The sequence below is a fragment of the Mesoplodon bidens genome (genome assembly GCF_964165515.1).
Source record: "Mesoplodon bidens genome assembly, chromosome: 7".
Classification (NCBI taxonomy): Eukaryota; Metazoa; Chordata; class Mammalia; order Artiodactyla; family Ziphiidae; genus Mesoplodon; species Mesoplodon bidens.
The window spans coordinates 56,061,821-56,082,681 of NC_138164.1; the positions used below are offsets into that span (position 1 = coordinate 56,061,821).

General features: G+C 52.8%; 1 protein-coding gene across 2 annotated transcripts in view; it reads left to right on the top strand.

Moving 5' to 3' along the window:
* The window catches only part of LMO1 (LIM domain only 1), a 40,868-nt gene that overhangs the window by 1,425 nt on the left and 18,582 nt on the right, over positions 1-20,861 (top strand). Inside the window, exon 2 of one of the 2 annotated variants that reach the window (XM_081239624.1) lies at positions 3,116-3,375. The exons of the other annotated variant lie outside the window; for it this stretch is intronic. Coding sequence (XP_081095750.1) covers positions 3,351-3,375 — 25 coding nt within the window. The 5' untranslated portion in view covers positions 3,116-3,350. The remainder of the gene's footprint in view (positions 1-3,115; positions 3,376-20,861) is intronic. 2 annotated transcript variants of the gene reach the window in all.

The window sequence follows — 20,861 nt, forward strand, 5'->3', positions numbered from 1 at the left end:
TTGCAAATCTCTGTGCATGGGCTGCTTTTGTGTGAGTAGGGGACAGGGCAGGGCAGGGCATCTGAACTTGGCCAGCAGGCATCCTGATTGTTCTGCAAAGTCTGTAGATTCACCCTGTCCTGTCAACTGTGGCGGCCACAGGGAAATGGCCTTTGTCACTCCAAATACCCCTTTGAGTGTCACCTGTGAGGCCAGCTTGTAACCCCATCTTGGAGACAGCTGCACTGTGTTGGGAGCAGGGCCCTCAGGCTGAGGCACATCTGACAGGCTCTACTGAAGAGTTCTGGAATATCTGGTCTGCCTGGGCCCTCGGGCACCAAGTCTCCAACCTCCCCCCCAACCCCTAACACCGATGCAGGAATCCTTCCTCAGGATTTTACTGTCAGGTACAACGACAAACTGCTAGGACCTGCCCAGAACTTTGTAAAGCAGCCAGGAACACCCCCTCTTCCCTCACCGTAATCTAGGGGACTGATCAACTGGCCTCCCCCTGCCGTCCCCAGAGGCATTTCAAGGGCATTTTGGAGCACTCTTGGCAGTATGGAAGTGAGAGTACATGCTCATCACCTGTGGAATGTGTCAGGTGCAGACAACCTCCCCCAGCCCCAGGGGATCCAAGGACTGCACCCTGGTGTTATGGGCGTGCCCCTGGACCTGGAGGCTTGGAGCGAGCATGGGCGCGGGAGTTACCTGCCTGCACAGCAATTACCCATAAGCTGAGAGGGAGGCCACTGGATGAACCAGGCTCGTGTCTGGGTTTGTAAACCCAGCAGGGCTCTTCCTGGCTGGGAGCTCAAGCCACCCAAACTGTCCAAGGCTTGCTGGGTAGCTCTGTGAAGCAGAAGGCCTCTGCAGAGGCACTTCTCCAGGTGAGTGTGGGAACTCAGTGCTCACCACTGGGGCTGCAGAGAGAGCTGTCTGTGGGCACAAGCAGCCAGCCCTTCACACACGGCACCGATCCCCTGCTCAGTACCCCAAGGCTGCACCAGTCCCTGGGGTGGCATGCAAGGCGCCTGACTCCCTAGAGGGAGGCTGGCTGTGTGGCTGCTAACTGGGCACCCTGGGGGCTGGGGAGAGCTGGTGTTGGGACGGAGTCCTGAGCACAGCACATGGATGAAAGAGTGAGCAAGTGGCCCCAGATAATGGAGTCCAGGTTTGTGGGTCAGGGCCAGACCCTGAAAGTCAGGAGAAGCAGCCCTGGAGGTCAGGAGTAGGGCTGCAGCCCTTGTGGAGTGAATACCTCCAGGGAGCACAGAGGTGTCTACAGCAAGAAGCTACCCCTTGCCAGCCTGTCAGGCCCTGTGCTTGCTACACTGTCTGGCCCCCTCACTCAGGCTGGGGTGAGGGGCTGGCGCTAAATGTGCCGGCGGCAGCAGTTCCAAAGCCTCCCTCAGACCCTCAGGGTACTGTTCAACTGCAGTGACAGGGGAGAGATCAAGCTCACAGTCCTGAGGGATGGTGAGTCTGAGCAAAATGATATATTTAACATCAAATATACTCAAGGACTATTAGGATTAAGTATTCAAGATGAAGGGGAAAGCGAAACTCTCTGAGCTGCGGATGAAGCAGCTCATTAGAAGCAGCCTCTGTTCTGTTTTCTCAAAGCTTGACTTTCCTGCCTACAATAGAGGACCATAGGCTGCAGCACCACTCCCCCATCCCCCTCCCCAGTCAGGCACCCTGCACTGGGGCCTCCCAGGGCTTAAGGGGCATGACCTGGCCTCCAAGTCTCCTTTGTACCAACTATGTCCCCTTCCATTGTCCGGGGTGCCACAGTTCACAAAGCACATTCACATGCATTATCTCCTCTGATCCCCACAGCAACCTTGGAGTAGCAGAACAGGTCTCCCACTTCACAAACAGGGAAACTGAGGCCTGGGGAGAGAAAATGACTTGCTAAGGTCCACTGTTGGTAATAGGCAGAGATGGGATGAAGTCTCAACTGGTGGCCCTTTGCCCCTCCAGGGACTCTAGCTTCCTTCTCCTTGCCTGAGTCTAGTCCTCAGAAGTGACTGCGGGGATGAGCCTCTGACACATCTGTCTGGAGAAAAGCCATTAAGATTTTCATGCCATCCTGGAACTCTGTACTGTCAAGAAAATAATGCTCGATATTGAAGAGTGGCCTCCCTGGAGTAGGCAGCCTGGGCACCAGACCCAGGGCTCTGGGAGAGAAGCAGGGTTCAGAGGGAGAGGAGATGAACACTGTCTCCCTTCCTGCCTCCTGAGTTACAGAGCAAGAATTGTCAACTCTGCAATAGCAGGCATCTTTGTTTTCACTGCTATATCCCCAGGGCCTTAAAATAGTGCTTGGTGCATAGTATATGCTCAATAAATAGTTGTGGAATGAAAAAAACCTTTAAGGCCATGCTGTGCTTGCTCAGAGAGAAGTTGAGACAGGATCCCATTCTCTATGGAATCAGGATGCTCTTGGGAGGGGCTTCTGGGGTAAAGGTGGTGCTGTAGGACACACAGTGGGAAACTTTGTGCCCTGCAGAGGGTTAATTTTGCCAAACAATCCAGGAAGCAACCAGAAACCTCGAGCAGAGGAAGTAGGAAGGGAGGGCACAAGGTCAGAGAAAGATTGCCCCGTGGGAGGGGGGCAAAATCAAGGCTGAGGGGTGGGAGTGACAGACAGGTGTGGTCCACCAGGCAGTTTACCGGGGATGAGGACCCTGGGTCCTGAGCAGAGCCACACGCCGAGTTGGGGCCGACAGGCCTCCAGGCGGCGCTGCGGAGCCGGGCAGACGCGCGTCTCCACTCCCCATTAACCCGGGAGGGAGGGGGGCCTCGGGAAATGTGTGCATTTATTCAGTAGCAGGAGTGCAAACCTCATACATTGAGGGAGAAAGGCAGCGGGAGACGGCCGCCGAGATTCCCCCATCTCTTTGAATATAATTTTAGATTGAGATTCAGATTAAATCCGAGGGGAAAACACTTTATGAGGCTGAAAGCTGTGTCGTTGCCAGAGCCAGGGTTATGAGCTATCAAATGCAATTACATTAAGACAGATTATACTGGGCAAATTGAGCCATTTAGAAGGTGAGAATCAAAGAAACGGCTCTGATCCTCTCTTCCCCCTTCTCTCTCCCTCTCCCTCTCTCTCTCTAAATTGCAGTTCATAGTTCCTTGCAATTCTGAGGCACAAAAGTAGGTGAGACTGCTTTTGTATCTGCGAAGTGCTTCACTCCTGAATGTAATTCTAGCTGAGTGCAATCTAGGTTAAGAGCCGGGCAAGCGGGTAATTAGAGCCCGCTCGCTGCCCGAGGACCGGCCGCCCCGCCGAAGCGCGCCTGGAGCCGGCGCCCTTCTCCCGGCCGAGCCGAGCTGCGGCTGGACACGGAGCGCCCGAGATGATGGTGCTGGACAAGGAGGACGGTAGGTGGCGGGCGGGGGTCCCGACACCCCGCACACCCGCGCCCCCCGCCGCGGCGCGCGGGAACACACACGCCAGAACACCGGCGCGCGCACGCCGGGCTGTGCCGGGCTTGCCGGGCGGGCGGTCCGCAGGGGGCTGGGGCTGGAGCCTGGGGCGGGGGGAGGACCGAGTGGGACTGGCGTGGGGAGATGAGGGAGCCCCGGGCTGCGCGGCCCCGGGGCCGGGACAGGCCGGACCGAACCGCGGGAGGGCGAGCTGTGCGCCGGCCGTGTGATGCTCTGCGGGGCCGCGTGGAGGCTCCGGCTGCCCTCCGATCTCGGCGCAGCGGCGGTTCACGTAGAGCGTTTTCGTCTTTGCGGCTGCTCCTCTCACCGCAGCCATCAGCCTCGCGCCGCCCGCGTAACCCGAGAGGCGCTGAGCGCCGAGCAAATCAGTGGCTTCGGGAAATCTTACTCCAGAGCTTGCAGCGAGCGGGCGCGCGGAAAGACGGTGGCCGCCGGGTGCCCGGCAGGCGAGGGGAAAGGCCGGCCAGACCCTCGGGGAGACAGCTGCCCGAAAGCTCGGTGAGAAAAAGGGTTGCCTCCTGTGATTCCCACTGTCTCCCTGTCTCTGGAAATCGGAGGCAGGAGTTTGGCCCAGAGGAAGAAAGTGTCCCGCTCGTGGCCAGTAGCACGAGTGCCGGAGCGGCATGGACTTGTCCTGGTCAGGAGCCTCGCTGCGCCCGAGAGGTCAGAACAGAGGGACCCATGGTGGTCCCACACACCCCAAAGCCTTCCTGACTGGGAGTGCCCTGCAGTAATTGTCCTGGTATGTGCAGGAGAGGTTGGAGAACCCAGTCCCCTTGAGGGTAAAACCAGGGGTGCCCTGTGACCCAAGGGCAGCCCTCAGGGTCAAGAGTGGCCGTTCCCTGGCTGTCCCAGGCCCTCCTGCCCTGTAGGTGAGGGTTACCTGGTTTGTTAAGTTTGTTAGTGTTGTCGGGAGGAAGATGTGAATGTAATTGTTAGCACCCACGCCATCACCTGGGTTCTACTGGTAAGGAACTGAGAAAGTGGGTTTTCTGTGAGTCAGCGGAAATCCTCTTAGAGTGACATCTTCTGACCTCTACTAGTGAGTAGTAGAGGTCTGTGCCCTCTTGCCCTCCAGGTCAGTGGTGTTACTGACATGGTCACTTGGTGAAAATCTGAAGTTAAGTGACTTAAGTTCACACAGGATGTTCACTTTGCTGCCACCATGTGCTGATGCCCCTAACCTCTGCTCCCACCTTCTGAGACCTCCAGCAGGGAGGGACATTTAAAATATCTGGCCTGGGGGTGGCATGTGCTGGAGCCCTGTGGCCCGCAAGGCCATTTCTCAGCGTGAGTGTGGAAAGAGAGGGAGGGGGAACTAAATGCTCTGGCCAAAAGAATCCATTGTCCAGGGTCTGGCTGGGGTGTGACATTCATCTCCTGCATGCTTTTCTCTCTTCATGGACCCCTCCCCTGGAGCCCCATGTGGGCCATCAGAGGGCTGGGCTGGTGCAGTTGTGTACAGATTGAAAAAGAGAAGAAGGGGTCTGGGGTCAGGCCAGATAAGGAGGGAGGAGACCTTGATTTAGCTCCTTTCTCCACTAACTCCCTGTGTAATCTCGGACCAGTCATGCCCATCTCTTCACTTTCCCTCTTGGTAGAATGAGGAGCCAGTGCAGAGGGTCCTTCCTTGGTGTTTGGAGGAATTCCCACTGTGGAAATCAGGGTATGTCTTTAGCCGAGATTGTTTAGCATGCTTGGCTCCCCAGGCCCAAGCCAGAAATCCAGAAGACCCAGGCCCTATACGTGGGCGGCCTCAGGCAGGGAGACTGGTCTCCCGCCAATAAGACGACGCCACCAGCACCACCTCGGGTCTTGCACTCTGTGCAGGCACCCAGAGTGCCCCGGGCTTTGTGATACTAAAGGTTTCCAGATGAGCACTGAATGGGAATGGCTCTCTGGAGGTCATTTTAGCCCATCTCCTGCCTACACCCTGGGCATATGTATTTTCCCTAGTCTTCACCAGACCTGTGGAGGAGAGCTCGCACTGCCCCGCAAGTCCCCCACCCTGTCCAGTCCAAACCATATGGTGCTTTGTACTGTTGATGTCACTGAGCTCTGGGACACATCACAGCACAAGGAAGAAGGCTGGCTTAGGTCCTGAGGAGCCATTTGATTCTTGTCCTGCTCAGCCTAGAGCTGTCTTCCAAAAGCAACCTTTCTGCTCATAAAATCCACCCTCCACTCCCCATTGGAGTCTAGCATCTCCTGGTTCCAGGAAACCTTGAAGGTGGTACCTTCAGTTGGGGGAGGGAGAAAGGCTCTGGATATACTCCCCCTCCCCCCACACCTTCTGCCTAAATCCTTCCTTGCACTTATGCCCTCCCAGCAGGTGGCCGTCTGGGCTGGAGTCAGCACTGGTCCCCAGGGCCCCCAAGGGGTGTGTTCCTCAGGGCTGCGGACTGCACCCTTTGTCTGGCTGCAGCGTGAACTCAGGCTCCTATTAACCACCCCCAATGCCTTTTCTCCACCTGACAGCATCTTGTCGGAAGAGGCCGGGGCTCCTCTGGTTGAAGTCAGGTCCGCCAGCTGCTGAGGACCAAAGCTCTTGCTCTGCTGGGCTGCAGGGCTTTCATGTTGCACTTCTGAAAGATAATAAAATATCAATCGCTTTGCCGTAGCAACGGGTTTAAGAGACTTTCTGAAGTATTGAATCGTCAGAAAAAAAAATTTTTTTTTTTTTTTGCTTTTAAGCACAGTGCATTATTAATAAAGTAATCCATTAGGTCGAGCAGTGAAGGGCCACCACAGAGGAGAGGAGAGATCTGTTTTGCAAACGGTTAAACTTCAGGTTTTAAGATTAATTGCTTTCATTTGGATGCTTGCTCTTGGCCTAGGCAGCTCCACTTTACTGGAACTCAGGGTCCTGCCTTTCTGCATGTCGTCGGGCCTGCCTGTCAGCAACGGAAGCCCAACTCCAACTTTCCTGGAGAAACAGCCCTTCTTCCCCTGGCACCTGCTCTTGGGCTGGCACCAGGCTGTGGGCTTTCCGAGGAGGCTTACAGCCCCAGGGGTGCAAGGGGAGTACAGCCGTGCGTCCTGAGAGTCAAATTAGCCCTCAGGCTGTAGGAGAAAAGGCCCTTGAGCAGGGGCAGGCAGCAGAGGGTCTGAGCAGCCCCAAGAGCTGTGAGAGCCTTGGGTTGTGAGGGACAGGGGAGGATGCCAAGGGCACCCCCAAGGGGTGTCCCCAGGTGCATGCTGCAGAAGGACAGGTCCGGGTGTAAGCTGCCTCTGCAGAGGCCCAGCAGGAGGGCTGGCGTGACCACAGGAAGCAGCAGGCAGGCTGTGGAACTAAACATCAGACATAATTCCTAGGGCATTTTTAATAAGTTAAAAACACCTAAAGTTATTGGAGTTGGGCTGAGGAGGACCAGACAGTGCATCTTCAGTAGTTAGTGACTACCATGAGTGCAGCGTCCACAGATGACTCGGTTCATCCACAAGGGCAGGCTCTCAGCTGTGCTTGGGTCCTGACCAGCAGGACCTCCCAGAATGTCCCGTCATGCTCTGGACCACAGAGGGTACTGGCGGCCTCTCCTGTGGCCAGGACCTCCACAGCCCTGGGGGGAAGGCAGGGAGTGGGCCCTGATGCTGTTCCACACTACAGATCCCAGCCCATCAGCAGGACGGCAGAGCCCAGTGGACACTGCTGCCTGCTGAGGGCTGGTAAAGGCCTTGTGAGGCTGGCAGGGTAGGGACCAGGCCTGGCACCCACTGTATGCCTAGAAGAGGAAGGTCTCCATCTGCACCTACCAGGACAGCCCGGGCGGCAGCCACCTCCTCACTACAGGGAAACAAGGCATCACAAAACCTGAGCAGCACGTATAGCCATGTCCCCTTCCTGCCTAAACTCAGCCAGGCAGGGAGCCTGTAAAGATGGGTCTCCCCAACCCGCTCCCAGAGCCTGGGGTGAAAAAGGAGGTGCTTCTGTCTGTTCCCTGCTCTTCCATTCATCTGCCCAGGCAGAGAACTAAGGCGGGGGTGGGGGGGGGGGACAGGGAAACAACATAAATTGGTCTGTCGTCCAGAATCCGTGTCTCGCTAATGTACCCAGATTAACTCAACTGTAAATTGTCTCCTCGGGTGGCAGTGTCTTGCTAAAAGTTTCCCATATGATTCATGATTTGGATTGCTTTTAACGGCTATTGGCTAAGCAAGCCAGTGACTGTACAAGGTGATGCAATTGGCATTAGCAAGGGGAGGCACGGGAGCGTGTAATGCAGTCAATACTGCATTAACTACTGATGCCCAATTACAGGGAGTGGGAGAGAGCCTTTTGGGAGCATTAGGACTTGGGGAAGCTGAGATCACTGGCCGCTGCTCGCCTAAAAGCTTCACCCTTTCCATGCCGGGGCTCAGTGCTGGCCTGGCCACTCACTTGAACTGTCTCTCTCTCTCTCTCTCTCTCTCTCTCTCTCTCTCTCTCTCTCTCTCTCTCTCTCTCTCTCGTCCCACAATGATGCTTTTAGCACATGGAAATGTTCATTTTTCTAGAGCCGGGGCCTGCCTCTCATCCCTCCTGAGAATTGATTTCCTACCCAACTCCAGGTCCCAGAGTCAGATGGGGCGGCTGCCCCACCCACTTCCATTTAAGGAACCACTCAGCAGGCCCTATCTGAGAGTAGGACCGAGGGGAGGTCTATTTTGGTCTCTCCCCCTTGGAACAGATGGATGATTGCCAGCAAGCATTGGCGGCCGACCTTCTGTGGCCGAAGGAGACACGAGGTTTAGCCTCAGTGCAGCTGCGCTGCTGGGGCAAGCAAGGCTGCTGGACCTGGGAAGTAGTCCTGGCTGGGCCTTCTGAGCAGAAGACAGAGATGGAGAGGCTGATGGGGGAGTGACCCAAGCCAGGCTGGGGTTCTCAGCAGATGCAGGCCCCCTCCAGAGCTGCATCGACACAGGGCAGAGCTGCCCGCATGTAGCCAGGAGGCCAAAGCTGTAGTTGGGGTCCATCTCCAGGGGCCAGAGGGCCTCCCAGGAACCCCGATCAGACACATGAGGAAGTTTGGAAGGAGTTAGGGAGCAAAGTAGAACAAAGGACCTGGGTACCCCAGTGTGGCAAGTACCATGGGACTGGGACTGGTTTAGCTACTGCAGTGCTAAACTGTGCAGGTCCAGCACATCCACTGCAGTTCTGTGTTCTGTGCCCACCCAGTGCTGAGAGTGCTTTGCCTCCGTACCTTCTCCTCTCTACAGTGAGAACAACCACATCTAACCGGCATGATTGTGGACAGGATTAAATGAGATAATGTCCATGTACACCCTTGATAAACCAGGAAGCCCCATGTGTGTGTGAAGAGACAGTGCTCTCTACACAGCCACAGTATGATCTGAAATAGTCCTGCGCCCAGTTCAGTGCCTTGCTCACTGCCAGGCACTGGGTCCTAACCCTCCTTCTTCTAGTTTATCCATCATGGCCATCCGTCATCACTGTCCAGGAAGCAGGGTAGACTCACTACTCAACCACTCTCCAGATTTCCAAGGCGGGTAGCACCATGGGAAGAAGGCTCCAGAATCACTCTTTGCAAGCCCTTCCATTTATATGGGCATGGTTGAGGCTCAAAGTGGGCAAGAGAGTTGCCCAGGGTTATGTAGGGAGTTAGAGCCCAGAGCTTCTGCATCTTTCAGTGTTCCATGCCCGGCTTCCACGCCCTCTGCCTGTACCCAAAACATGATAAGGCTGAATGGTAGAAATCTCCGATGAGGAGAAATGTCAGTTGGACCAAGGCCATGTGTCTGGGCATCCTACTCATGGCCCTACGGACAGCCCAGGGCACGTGGTTCTGTCCTCAGATGTAGGTCCTCCTGGCAGGCGTTGATGGTTGCTAACGTGGCCTGAGCCTTCACAGACTGGAGAAGCCCCAGAGGTGCATGTGGCCTGTAGCCCTTGCTGCCTGCCTGCCCTACCTGAAGTTGAAAGACATTGAGGCACACAGGGCATCCTTCCCCCCTCAGGCTGAACTTTTCGTGGTGCTGCTAGAGTGAGTTTTCCTGGTAGGTCTGTACTCAAGATAGGACTACACCAGGGGAGTCAACTTGCACTGGCTTGCAAGAGCTGATTTTGCACATCTCTTCCCAGCTCTGAGTTCAGTGATATCACATGGGTAGCTTGACATCAGCCATGGTGGAAGTATGAACACCACGGAAATTGGCAAACACTACAGATCAAGGGTTTTTTCCCCAGAGAATCAGTTGTGAGCGATCTGTCCGCACACCGCTGGATTGCATTCATCCGGGACTCTGCACCCAGCTCTTTCTGATCTGCCACCACCCTTCTCCCATCCCATCTACCTCCTGTCAGAGGACCCAGCCTCTGCTACCCTGACATTCTGCCTGAGACCTGCTGCCACACTAAGCTGGGCAGGTCTGATATGTCCACTCTAGTTTTGTGTCCCATGCAGACCTGGCATTTGCCTCTATACCATTGCTCATGTTGTCCCCTTGCCACATCCTCTCCCCTTTGATTGGCCTCGTAGGAGCCTACAGGCGGTCAAAGCCTCTTACAGATCATTCCAGGTCCTGCTCAGAGTCACATCCACCCAACCTAGCAGGAAGCTCATCTCTCAGTGGTTGGAGTATGTTTATTTTGTGTTCTGGCTAAGGCAGGAGCCTACAGTGGCTGACATAACTGGGGGCAAATTAAAAGCAGATGGTAGAGAAGAGTAAGCAGGCTGGTCCAGGTAGCCGAGGCAGATGCCCCAGCGTGCAGGCCTACCGGGTCAGATTGGGCCCCTAGCTCTACCTCCGGCCCCTTCCTAAGTGGCCTTTCTTGAATGGCCTACTATCTTCAGGTGTAGCCTGCTAGCATGAGTCAGGAGACCTGGCTTCTAGTCCCAGCTGACTTCTGTGTGACTTCAGACAACTTCCTGAGCCTCAGTTTTCACATCCCTACAATGGGAGCAACACCTCACTGACACCTAATGTCCACGTGCACACTTGATAGGCCTGGAAGCCTCACGCCTATGTGAAGTGACAGTGTGCTCTACACAGCTACCGGATGATCTGTCCGGCTTCGGCCTCTCGGTCTTTACACAACAATTCTTGTTTCAGTGAACCCTTAGTTAAAAGTGAGCATTGTGGGCTTCCCTGGTGGCGCAGTGGTTGAGAGTCCGCCTGCCGATGCAGGGGACACGGGTTCGTGCCCCGGTCTGGGAAGATCCCACATGCCGCGGAGCGGTTGGGCCCGTGAGCCATGGCCGTTGGGCCTGCGCGTCCGGAGCCTGTGCTCCGCAACGGGAGAGGCCACAACAGTGAGAGGCCCGCATACAGAAAAAAAAAAAAAAAAAAAAAAAAAAAAAAAAAAAAAAGTGAGCATTGTACTGTGCATGTGTATCAGTTAGTTATTGCTACGTAACCACCCCAAGACCCAGAGGCTCAAAACAACAAGCATCCATTTAGCTTTCGAACCTGGGGGTCAGTGATGTAGGCTGGGCTTGGCTAAGCGGTTTTTCGGGTCTCGACTAGACTCACTCATACCTGGGAGATGGCTGATCAAACTGGATGCTGGGGGTAACGAGACTATGTCCCTCATCATCCAGCCGGCTCTTCCAGATTGTTCTCAGGCTGGAGGCAGGTCCAGGAGAGAGAATGGACGCAAGTCTTCTTGAGACCTAGGCTTGGCTCTGGGATGTTGTCACTTTACATTCTGTTGGCCAAAATAAATCACAAGCCCAGCCCAAGTTCAAGGGTCGGGGAAACAGATTCTATCCTTGAAGGAAGGAGGTGAAAAGTCACATTGCAAAGGGAGTAGATAGGGGAAGAGGTAGAGATGTGGTGCCGTGTGCAGGTCTCACAACTCGCAAGTCCAGGGCTGGGCTGGGAACCCAGGCCATCTGCTCTCCTCTGTGCTCTGCCGGCTCCCAGCTCCCCCGTTGTGGCTGGCAGGCCTGGGGATGGGGGAGAAGGACACTCGGGGTAGGGGGAGCTCACGGGAGAGGGGTGGAGCCAGCAAGAGGATGACTTGGGGTGGGGGTGAGGGAGGCTTGCTGTTGGGGCACTTGCTGGGGGCCGACATCAGAGCCCTGTCCCGTTCCTCCATGGGCGAGCCTGGAGGGGGACCACAGTGAGGGCAGTCCCTGCTGCCTTCTCTGGCTTTTCCTCTGTCCTGCAAAGCCACCCATCGGTTAGAAGGGGCGTGAAGCTCCGTGGTTCCCAGAGCTGATTGAAACCTGGACATACATGCAGATGCAGCCAGGCGAGAATCAATTCATTGGTTAGCCCCTTGCCTCAAAGCAGGGCAGTAGGTGGGCTGGTGAGAGGCCCGTGTACATTCATAAACCAGCTGATTGAAAAGCAATATTTCAGATAAATACAAGCCAGCGATCTATCAGTGGTTGTAATAAAACCCAGGCTTCAGGCTGTGATTTTATTTTGAAATAATAAGAATTGCTTGATTCTTTTTACTTGAGTTACCATGGTAATTCCAGCGTGGAGCAGTGTTATATTGATTTAGAAAGTGGACAGTAATATTTCTTTTGTGTTATTCTGTTTCTAGGCCTTGATTTCTAATTTCCACTTGGAGATTACTTTTATAAATTTCTTAAGTCCTTCCACTTTTTTCCCTCTCTCAGTATAATTTTCCTCTCATACGCCGCTATGTTCTGAGCTTATTGGTTTGCTCTTATTTTAAATTAAACTTGCTGGTTTCAAATATTGAAATGACATCTTTGTCTGTGTCTGTACTTTGGTTTAGCAAAATATTACAGTCTGACGCTTTCTGCTTAATAATTTAAGGGAGGCATTCTGTCGGCCCTCACTGGGTGCTGATAACTTATGACTCAACCAACACAAGCCTTAAACTCCTGACATTTTAATATTGTGTGGTAGGAGGGGCCACCCCTCTGCTCTGAGTCTCAGTGGAGAAAAATCCATGTGGTACCCGAGAAGGGAGTTTTAATAATTCAACTTTGCTGGTTGGCACAGTGACTTGATAGAGAAGGGGAGGGAGGCCAGTTCTTCTCGGGTTAGTGGGAGCAGCTCTGGTCTGGGCTCCGATGGCTCCCACGAGCACCTGCTCCATCCTGTCTTTCCTCTCCCTTGAATCTTTAAAAACTCCAATTCCTGATCCCTTGGTGACAGATTGTCCAGGAAGGATTTGGGGCGGGGCGAGGTGGGGGGGTGTGCTGCCCGTGGGTGCCATCATGAATTCTTAAACTCTCTGTTTCTCAGTTTTCCCATTTGTAAAACAAGTGGAACCGGCTCGGGCTTTGAGTCAGACAGCCTGGGTTCACATCCCTCCTCGGCCACTGAATAATTCTAGATAGCGAGCTGAATAGTAATTCTTACTGGTAAAATGGGTATGATCACGAACACCTTTCAGGTCTGTTGAGCCTTCACCCAGCACATCTCTTGTTGGTCTTAGAGATGGTTGGTGCGGTCTCCCCACCCTTCCTAGGGTTTTAGGAGGAGCAAGGGAGAAAGCGGATGTGGGTGTGCTTTGGAACGTTTGCTCCAGACATGCCTGGGGTTCAGAGCTCTGGCAGGACTGTTCTTTGGAGAGGACCCAGGGTGATGGCTCCACGAGGAAGTGGGTCAGCTCCACCCACTTTCCGGGTCTGCCCAGTGGAGAGCAGGGAGCCTGTCCTCTCCTTACAACACTGCACAGCAAGGATGGGTCTCCAGAAGGAAGCTCACAGCAGCGGGGGTCGTAGGGCAGAGATCTGTCCACAGGCTCTGTCTCTCTGGCCTGAAGAGAGGTCCCTACTGTCCTGTGTGTGTACGCCAGTGTGGTGGTGTATTAGTTATCTCTTGCTGTGTAACAAATTATTTCACAATTTAGCAGCTTAAAGCAACACCCATTTTTTAATCTCACAGCATCCGTGGGTCAGGAGTCCAGGTACAGCTTAGCTGGGTCCTCTGCTCAGGGTCTCTCACAGACGATGATCAACACGCTGGCCGGGGCTCGTCTGAAGTTTCATCTGGGGGAGTGAGCTTTCAAACTCACTCATGTGGTTGTGGGTGGGATTCTGTTCCTCATGGGCTGCTGGACTGAGGGCCTCCATTCCTCACTGACGGCTGATCAGAGGCTGCCCTCGGTTCCATACCTCGTGGGCTTCCCCATTAGGGCAGCTTGCTTCCTAAAGCCATCAAGAGAGAGTGTCTGCTAGCAAGCAAGAAGTCACAGTCTTTTATAAGATGTGACACATGTAATCACAGATGTGACATTCCATCAGTTTTGCTGTATTTTCTTCCTTGGGAGCAAGTCTCTAGGTCCAGCTCATACTCAAGGAAGTGGCGGGGGAGGAGGGGGGTTACACAGGGTATGAAGACCCTGTGTAACAGAGGATCATTAGGACCATTTTAGGAACTGGCCTACTGTGAGAGGTCAGCCTCTGGAACAGCATCTTAGGCCCCAAGGTGTCCGAGGTATCGGGAGGCCTGGTACCTCTGTTTCCTGCATCACCTCACCCCAGGGAAGGCCACAGGTGTCTCAAAGCCTTTCATTTCATCTTCACAGCACCTTTGGGAGGCTGGAGATCAAACACTAGCCCCATTTTGCAGAGGAGTAGGTTATGCCCAGAGAGGGCAAGCTTGCAAAGTGGCCATCCGTTACTCCAGGGCCTCTCTTCTGACTCAGAGGAGGTGAGGGTGCTTCCTTCCTAAGCCAGCCTCCCCACAGCTGTTGGACTGGGGGCCTCAACCCCTCGCTGGCTGTTGCCGGGCCAGGTGGAGACGGCGTCTTTGAGGTGGCCTGGGCAGAGGCCACTTCAGCAGTTCCTCACATGGGAACAGGGCTGAAGGAGGCTCTCCTTTGGGCTGGGACCAGAACTCATGCACCCTCAGCCTGGCTCTGCCACCAACTCACGTTCCTTGGGAATGTCCCAGTACGCCCCTGGGCAGGCCTCTTTTCCTCTCTGGGTTTACGTTTTCCCACTGATGTTTCAAGGGTCGCTGGCTGCTTGATGCCTAGTGGTACTGTGCATGGAGACGTGACCACGGGTGGGGAATGGGTGGGGTGAGGCCAAGGCCAGGAGAAAGAACCCACCCCGTTGACATTTCTGTGTCTTTCTTTGGTCTCCTGGGGTCAGGAGAAGTAGAGATCTCAGGTGAGAGCATTTGTGGCCTCCGGCCCTCCATACTTGGTCTTGCCATATTTGAATCCAGGTGGACGGTCCCATCCCTGGCTGTTCCCAGGCAGAGCCTCAACTAGGAGGCAGAGGGGACCCTTGGAGTAGGCCCAAAGCCTGGAGGCCAGTGAGCAAGTCACAGCCTCAGAACTGAGAGGACCCTGGTCAATTATCTCCTTTTTTAAAAAAAAAATTATTTATTTATTTATTTATTTATGGCTGTGTTGGCTCTTCGTTTCTGTGCGAGGGCTTTCTCTAGTTGCAGCAAGTGGGGGCCACTCCTCATCGCGGTGCGCGGGCCTCTCACTATCGCGGCCTCTCCTGTTGCGGAGCACAGGCTCCAGACGCGCAGGCTCAGTAATTGTGGCTCATGGGGCTAGTTGCTCCACGGCATGTGGGATCTTCCCAGACCAGGGCTTGAACCCGTGTCCCCTGCATTGGCAGGCAGATTCTCAACCACTGCGCCACCAGGGAAGCCCTCAAATATCTCCTTTTATCAATGGTTGGGGGGTGGGGGGACTGAGGCACCAAGAAGCATCTATTTCCTCTCTCAGCTGACGTTGAGATACTCAGCTGAAATCTCAGCTGAGATACTTTCTGAGTAGAAAAGTCTGGGGCCCAGCAGAGGCTGCATCCAACCTGGGATGGGACATCAGGGCTGAACCCCATCTCTTTGCCTGTCAATCAGAGGCTGTCTCTTGCAGATGGCTGCTCTCACCCCGGCCAGAAGCTGTTTCCCAACTGCCAGGCATCTTGGCAGGGGCTAGGGCTCCGGAGGAGCAGAGGGCAGTGGGCAGGGCTACCTCGGGCACCAGGTCCTGACCTGGTACTCAGCCCAAGTGCAGAGTGTGATGTTTTGACCTGCCTTTTTGCCCCGAGGATGTGTTCACGCTACTCTTTGATCCTCAGAATGCTTTATCAGAGCGGTGCTAAAATATGCCTTATATAACGAAAATAACATCTCATTAGTATTACTGAAAATGTAAAGGAACAAAATGATCCAGGAAAAAACTTAAGTTGGTTGAAATAATTAACACAAAGCAAAACTGGCAACAGCTAAGACTGCACCTGGCAAAATATGTTATTGACTAAAAATTGACAGAGGAATCAAATCTTCCTGATAAAATTTATCTGCTGAAGTTGGCTCAGGAAATATTTTCTGGTGGAAATAATTACTACAAAAGAAGTCTCAGCAACAATGGAAGTTCTAATTTGTAGGATTTGATTTGAGCCCAAAGCTGATCATAAACCAAATAGTCACTTAAAAATTTAAAAATAATTTATCCCAATGAAAATAATTTCAATACAATGAAAATGGAGAAAGAGGAAGAAATGGTTTAACTCTAGTGAATAGAAAATTGACCAAGGCATTGAACTGACTTAATGAAGCTCCCTAAGAACTACTTTCTTGATGAAAAATCATCAATGTTGATATAATTCTTATTAACATATAAGTGTTAGGGGCTAGCCTCTAGTAGATGTTTAGTAAATATTTGTTGAGTGACCTGTGAGTGAATGAGGTAACAGGTGAAGGAGGGTGGGAGGAGAGCAGAGAGAATCATAAGAGTTTCTTTATCCCAGAGAGAGGGCACATTTCCATTTTATTAAGATCATTTGGGCTACTCTGGAATGTTTTTCGACACCACCAAGCTATTCTCCAATTCTCAGTGGTCACCTACTGTGTGTCCTACAAATTTAACTCGATTCTGACACTATCTACCTAGAGATGACAGGTTAAGGGCTCAGTCCCACCAGACTGTTTCCACTTCAGAGGCCATTCGCTAGTCCAGGTTGTCACCTGTACTTCTGGCCAACACACTGTAAATTGGGGTTCACCCCCTCCTCAGGTGAGATAGTTTCCTAGAATGGCTCACAAAGCTCAGGGAAACATTGCCTTACTTTTACCAGTTTACTCTAAGGAAATGATAAAGGATACAAATGAACAGGTAGATGAAGAGGTACATAGGGTGAGGTCTGGAAGGGTCCCGAGCACAGCAGCAGCGTCTGTTCCTGTGGAGTTGGGGTACTTGTGGACACATTCACCAACCCAGACCTTATCAAATCTTGTTCAAGACTTTGTATACAACTTCATCACTGGCCACTTCCCGTCCTTTCCTGGAAGTGAGCGGGTGAGGCAGAAAGTTCTAACCCTCTAATCATTTGGTCTTTCTGGTGACCAGCCCCATCCTGAGGCTACCTAGGGCCCTCACCCTAAGTCACCTCATTAGCATAAACTCAGAGGTGCTCAAAAGGGACTCCTGGGCTTCCCTGGTGGCGCGGTGGTTGAGAGTCCACCTGCCGATGCACGGGACACGGGTTCGTGCCCTGGTCCGGGAAGATCCCACATGCCGCGGAGCGGCTGGGCCCGTGAGCCATGGCCGCTGAGCCTGCGCGTCCGGAGCCTGTGCTCCGCAACAGGAGAGGCCACAACAGTGAGAGGCCCACATACCGCAAAAAAAAAAAAAAAAAAAAAAAAAAAGGGACTCCTTATGAATAACAAAAGATACTCGTAGCACTCAGGAAATTACGAGGTTTTTAGGAGCTCTGTGCCAGGAACCTGGAACAAAGACCAGATATATTATTATACTACTTCTACTCTGTGGAGAATAATTAGAGGGGATAAAACAAGGGGCAGAAAATAAAAATAAAAAACAGCCGTGATGTAGAAGGGTAGTGTTCTTCCTTTGGAGCTTTATAATGTGACCACTGTAGTGTGACCTCCAGCCTCAGACTGCCCCCTGCTCCTTCCTGCAGTTTCCTTCCTTCCAAGCTTGCAGTCTGGGCCTGGGGCAGCGGCGGGGGGATGCAGATGGGGGTCCAGATGGTCAGAGAGGAGGCAGTTGAAGTCCGGGAAAGAAATGGTGGAGGGCATGACTAGAGCTGTGGCCTTGGGAATGTGGGGGGCTCCTCTGAGGTCTCCTGGTGGTCAAGATCTTGGCTAGAGTGTCTCAGCTACCAGCTGCAGGGCCTGAGTTTCTGGAGTTGAGCCCCAGGGAAGGCAGACTCTGACTGCAAGCCTGTCCTCACCCACTCTTGTCCCGGAGGCCCCTGCTGGCCCTGCCCAGCTTTGGCCTGAGGCTTCCGCGGCCCCTACACGTCCTCTTCTGTGGCTGCCCTGTGACTGGACCAAGATCTGGCTTTCCAGACTCCAAAGGAGTGAGCCAAAGCCTGTAGGCCTGAGGCAGGCGGGAGCACACCAGGGCAGGGAAACAGCAAGTCCAGACCTGCCCAGCTACCCACTTCCGAACTCCTGTGATCTCATGTGATCTGTCTGTAAAATGTTTCGTGGCCTTCCCAGCTCCGGGCCGGTTTTCTTTCTCAGACTGGCTTCCACGAAAGCTCCTGATTCTGGGAAAGAGCTAAGTCTCTCTACCCTTGTCTGTGTCTAATACAGTCCGCCCCCTGATTATATATGTGAGTAGGACTGGCCTGAGAAGAGCAGGACCTGTGTCTAAGAGCACTTCCATGGGGAGCTGAGTCTAAAGCCCTGCCTCTGCAGTGAACTGTCCCTCGGGGCATCTTTGTACAGCACCGCTCCTGCCTGGCTGCCCAGGGCCTAGAGAGCCACCCAGCCCAGTCCACACTGGCCACACTCTTCTCCCCATGGCCCACATTCCCAGGTGCTCTGCCTTCCCTTCCAGGGTGAAGGCTTTGGATTCTTTCCCTCAAGAGGAGAGAAACCCCAATAGCGTCCGTCCAGACCCCAGATTCAGGGGCAGCTGGGTGCACCCTGCCACAGCGTAGGCCTGACTCCCTCTGCTGGCCACATGCTTCTTCTTGAGTCACCCTCTCAGATTAGCCACAAAGGGTGCTGCTCTAGCCTGGGCACTGAACTCTCTCCCTCCAGCAGTTTTCATTAGACCCAAAGGCAGCCTTGTTGCCTTCCTTCCTGGCCTATGTGGCCTGGATCTTAGCTTGCACACCCTGTCTTGAGCGGGGCTCTCAGGCCCTGGGAAAGGATATCACTCTTTACGGCACCTTGTGGTACCCAATGTAGGACAAGCTTGGGGTCTAAAACAGGGACCCTCCCCAAGAGTGTGCCCAGTTTGCAGGTGGGGCATAGGCCTCGGAGGATGCAGAAATTTCAACAAAGAGAGATCTAGGAAGACAAAACACGAGTGTAGTAGTGGAAGCAAATGGGTCAGAGAAGAGTGATGGATCCAGTAGGGTCTGCGTTGCCTAGGAGCAGGGCTGGAAGAGCGGGCACAGTCAGATTTCTGGATGGGAGGGGCTGGGGAGGGAAGCAAGAGGGTGCTCTGGAGCCCTTCCCTATGAAGTAGCTGGGGTGAGGTAGGGTGACCAGGGCCCGGCCTCTCTGAGGGCTGGCTGCTGGACCTCCCAGGACCCCTCTCCTGACCCCAGGACTTAATTTTTCATGAACTGGTTTCTCCTGTTCTCAAAGGAATATTTGTTTTGTTGTTTGTTTGTTTTGCCTTTCTTTATAACAACTTTATTGAGAATAAATTGCATGCCACCAAATTAGCCTTTTAAAAATGTGCATTTCAGTGGTTTTTAGTATATTTAGAGTTGTGTGACCATCACCATTATATAATTCAAGAACATTTTCATCACCCTAAAAAGAGACTCCATATTCATTAGCAGTCACTCCCCATTCCCCTCCTCCCTGGCAACCACTAATTTACTTTCTGTCTCTATGGATTTGCCTGTTCTGGATATTTCATATAAATGGAATCACACAATATGTGGTCCTTTGTGGCTGACTTCTTTCCTATCATAATGTTTCCAAGGTTCATCCATGTTGTAGCATGTCTCAATACTTCATTTCTTTTCATTGCCCAATAATATTCCATTATATGTATATACTACATTTTATTTATCCATTCATCAGTTTGTGGGCATTTGAGTTGTTTCTCCTTTTTAGCTATTGTGAATAATGCTGCTATGAACATTCATATACAAGTTTTTGTGTGGACATATGTTTTCATTTTTCTTGGGTATATGTTTAGGAGTGGAATTGCTGAGTCATGGTAATTCTATGTTTAGGGATATTTGTTTCTCACTTTAAATAAACAGTACAAGAGTGTTTAGGAGAGAAACCATCCTTGGCTGTCTGAGCTTTGGGAAAGGAGGTTGCCTGCAGCCTGGTCCCCCGGGCTCCTAAGGGTCAGTGGAACCTTGGGTAAGTCCTTTCCCCTGCTGGCTTCAGTTTTCTGATCAGTGAAATGGGATTCTTACAGATCCCTGCTCGCCTCAAGGCCTTTTGTTAGTAATTACTACTTACATAGCGTGTCGAGGATTGCAAAGCCCTCCGCTTATTTTAGCTGCTTTGCTTCTTTGGCCCCACAATTTGGGTATTATTACTCGAGTTTTGCTGATGGGGAAGCTGAAGCTCAGAGAGGCTAAAGAACTTGACTGAGTTTACATTGTGGGTTAATGGCAGAACCTGAACTTGGACCCAGACTCATCAGAGTTCAGGTCCCTGGCCTGAACTCCTGTCTCACCTGTGTCTCTGGGCAAAGCAGGGCATTATGCAAGGGAGATCCCTGTCTGAGCAACCATCACGTTCTATTCTCCATCCTGGGTGCTGGGAAGTCAGGGCCCAGACGTGGCAAGGTGTGGGCTCTGAGGCAGAATGGTCCTCTAGGAATCAGGACTTTGCAAAAGTCCCCTTTTACCTGTGTGACTTTGGATAAGTTGCTCCACCTCTCTGAGCCTCAATTTTCCCATCCTCAAAATTGAAACAGTAATTATTACTCAAAGCACTGGAAGGGGAACATGGTAAGATATTATATAGGAAATGCCAAGCACGATGCCAGGCAGGGAGAAGGTGTTAGGTTATAGAACACCCGAGGAGCGCTGGAAGAGGGTGAAGAGTGCTGCGGGACCTTTGAGGAGAAGCGGCTGGATTCTGGGCTGGTCAGAGCCGGTGTTAGGGAGGGAAGGTGAGAGAAAGTGGGCTGTGCCAGTGTTCTCCAGCCTGGGGCTGCCAGAAACCAGGAGGGGTTTCCAGGGGGTCTCACAAAAACCTCCCGTCTCCAGGAGAGCTTGTAGACAGGCCCTGCTGGCACCAGCAGTCCTCACCCCCAGCCTAGCCCACAGCTGCCTGAGAGGGGGGCTTGCATGACTGCCTAAGTTAACCCAAATGGTAAGAAAACACTTTAAATTTATTGTGACATTTGGATTTAATTAAAAAGTACACACTTAGGGAAGTAGAACATAACGGGGAGAGAGGCAGGGTGGCTTTCCCCCTCCTTTCTTCCTCAAACTAATTAGCGTTGTATTTTAAATTGTTTATGTGCCGCTAATCATCGTAATAAATCATTTATACTGAAAAAGACACAGTCGGCTGTGCCCGCCACGCAGGTTCCGCTCTCCGGGCTCTATCGCGAACAA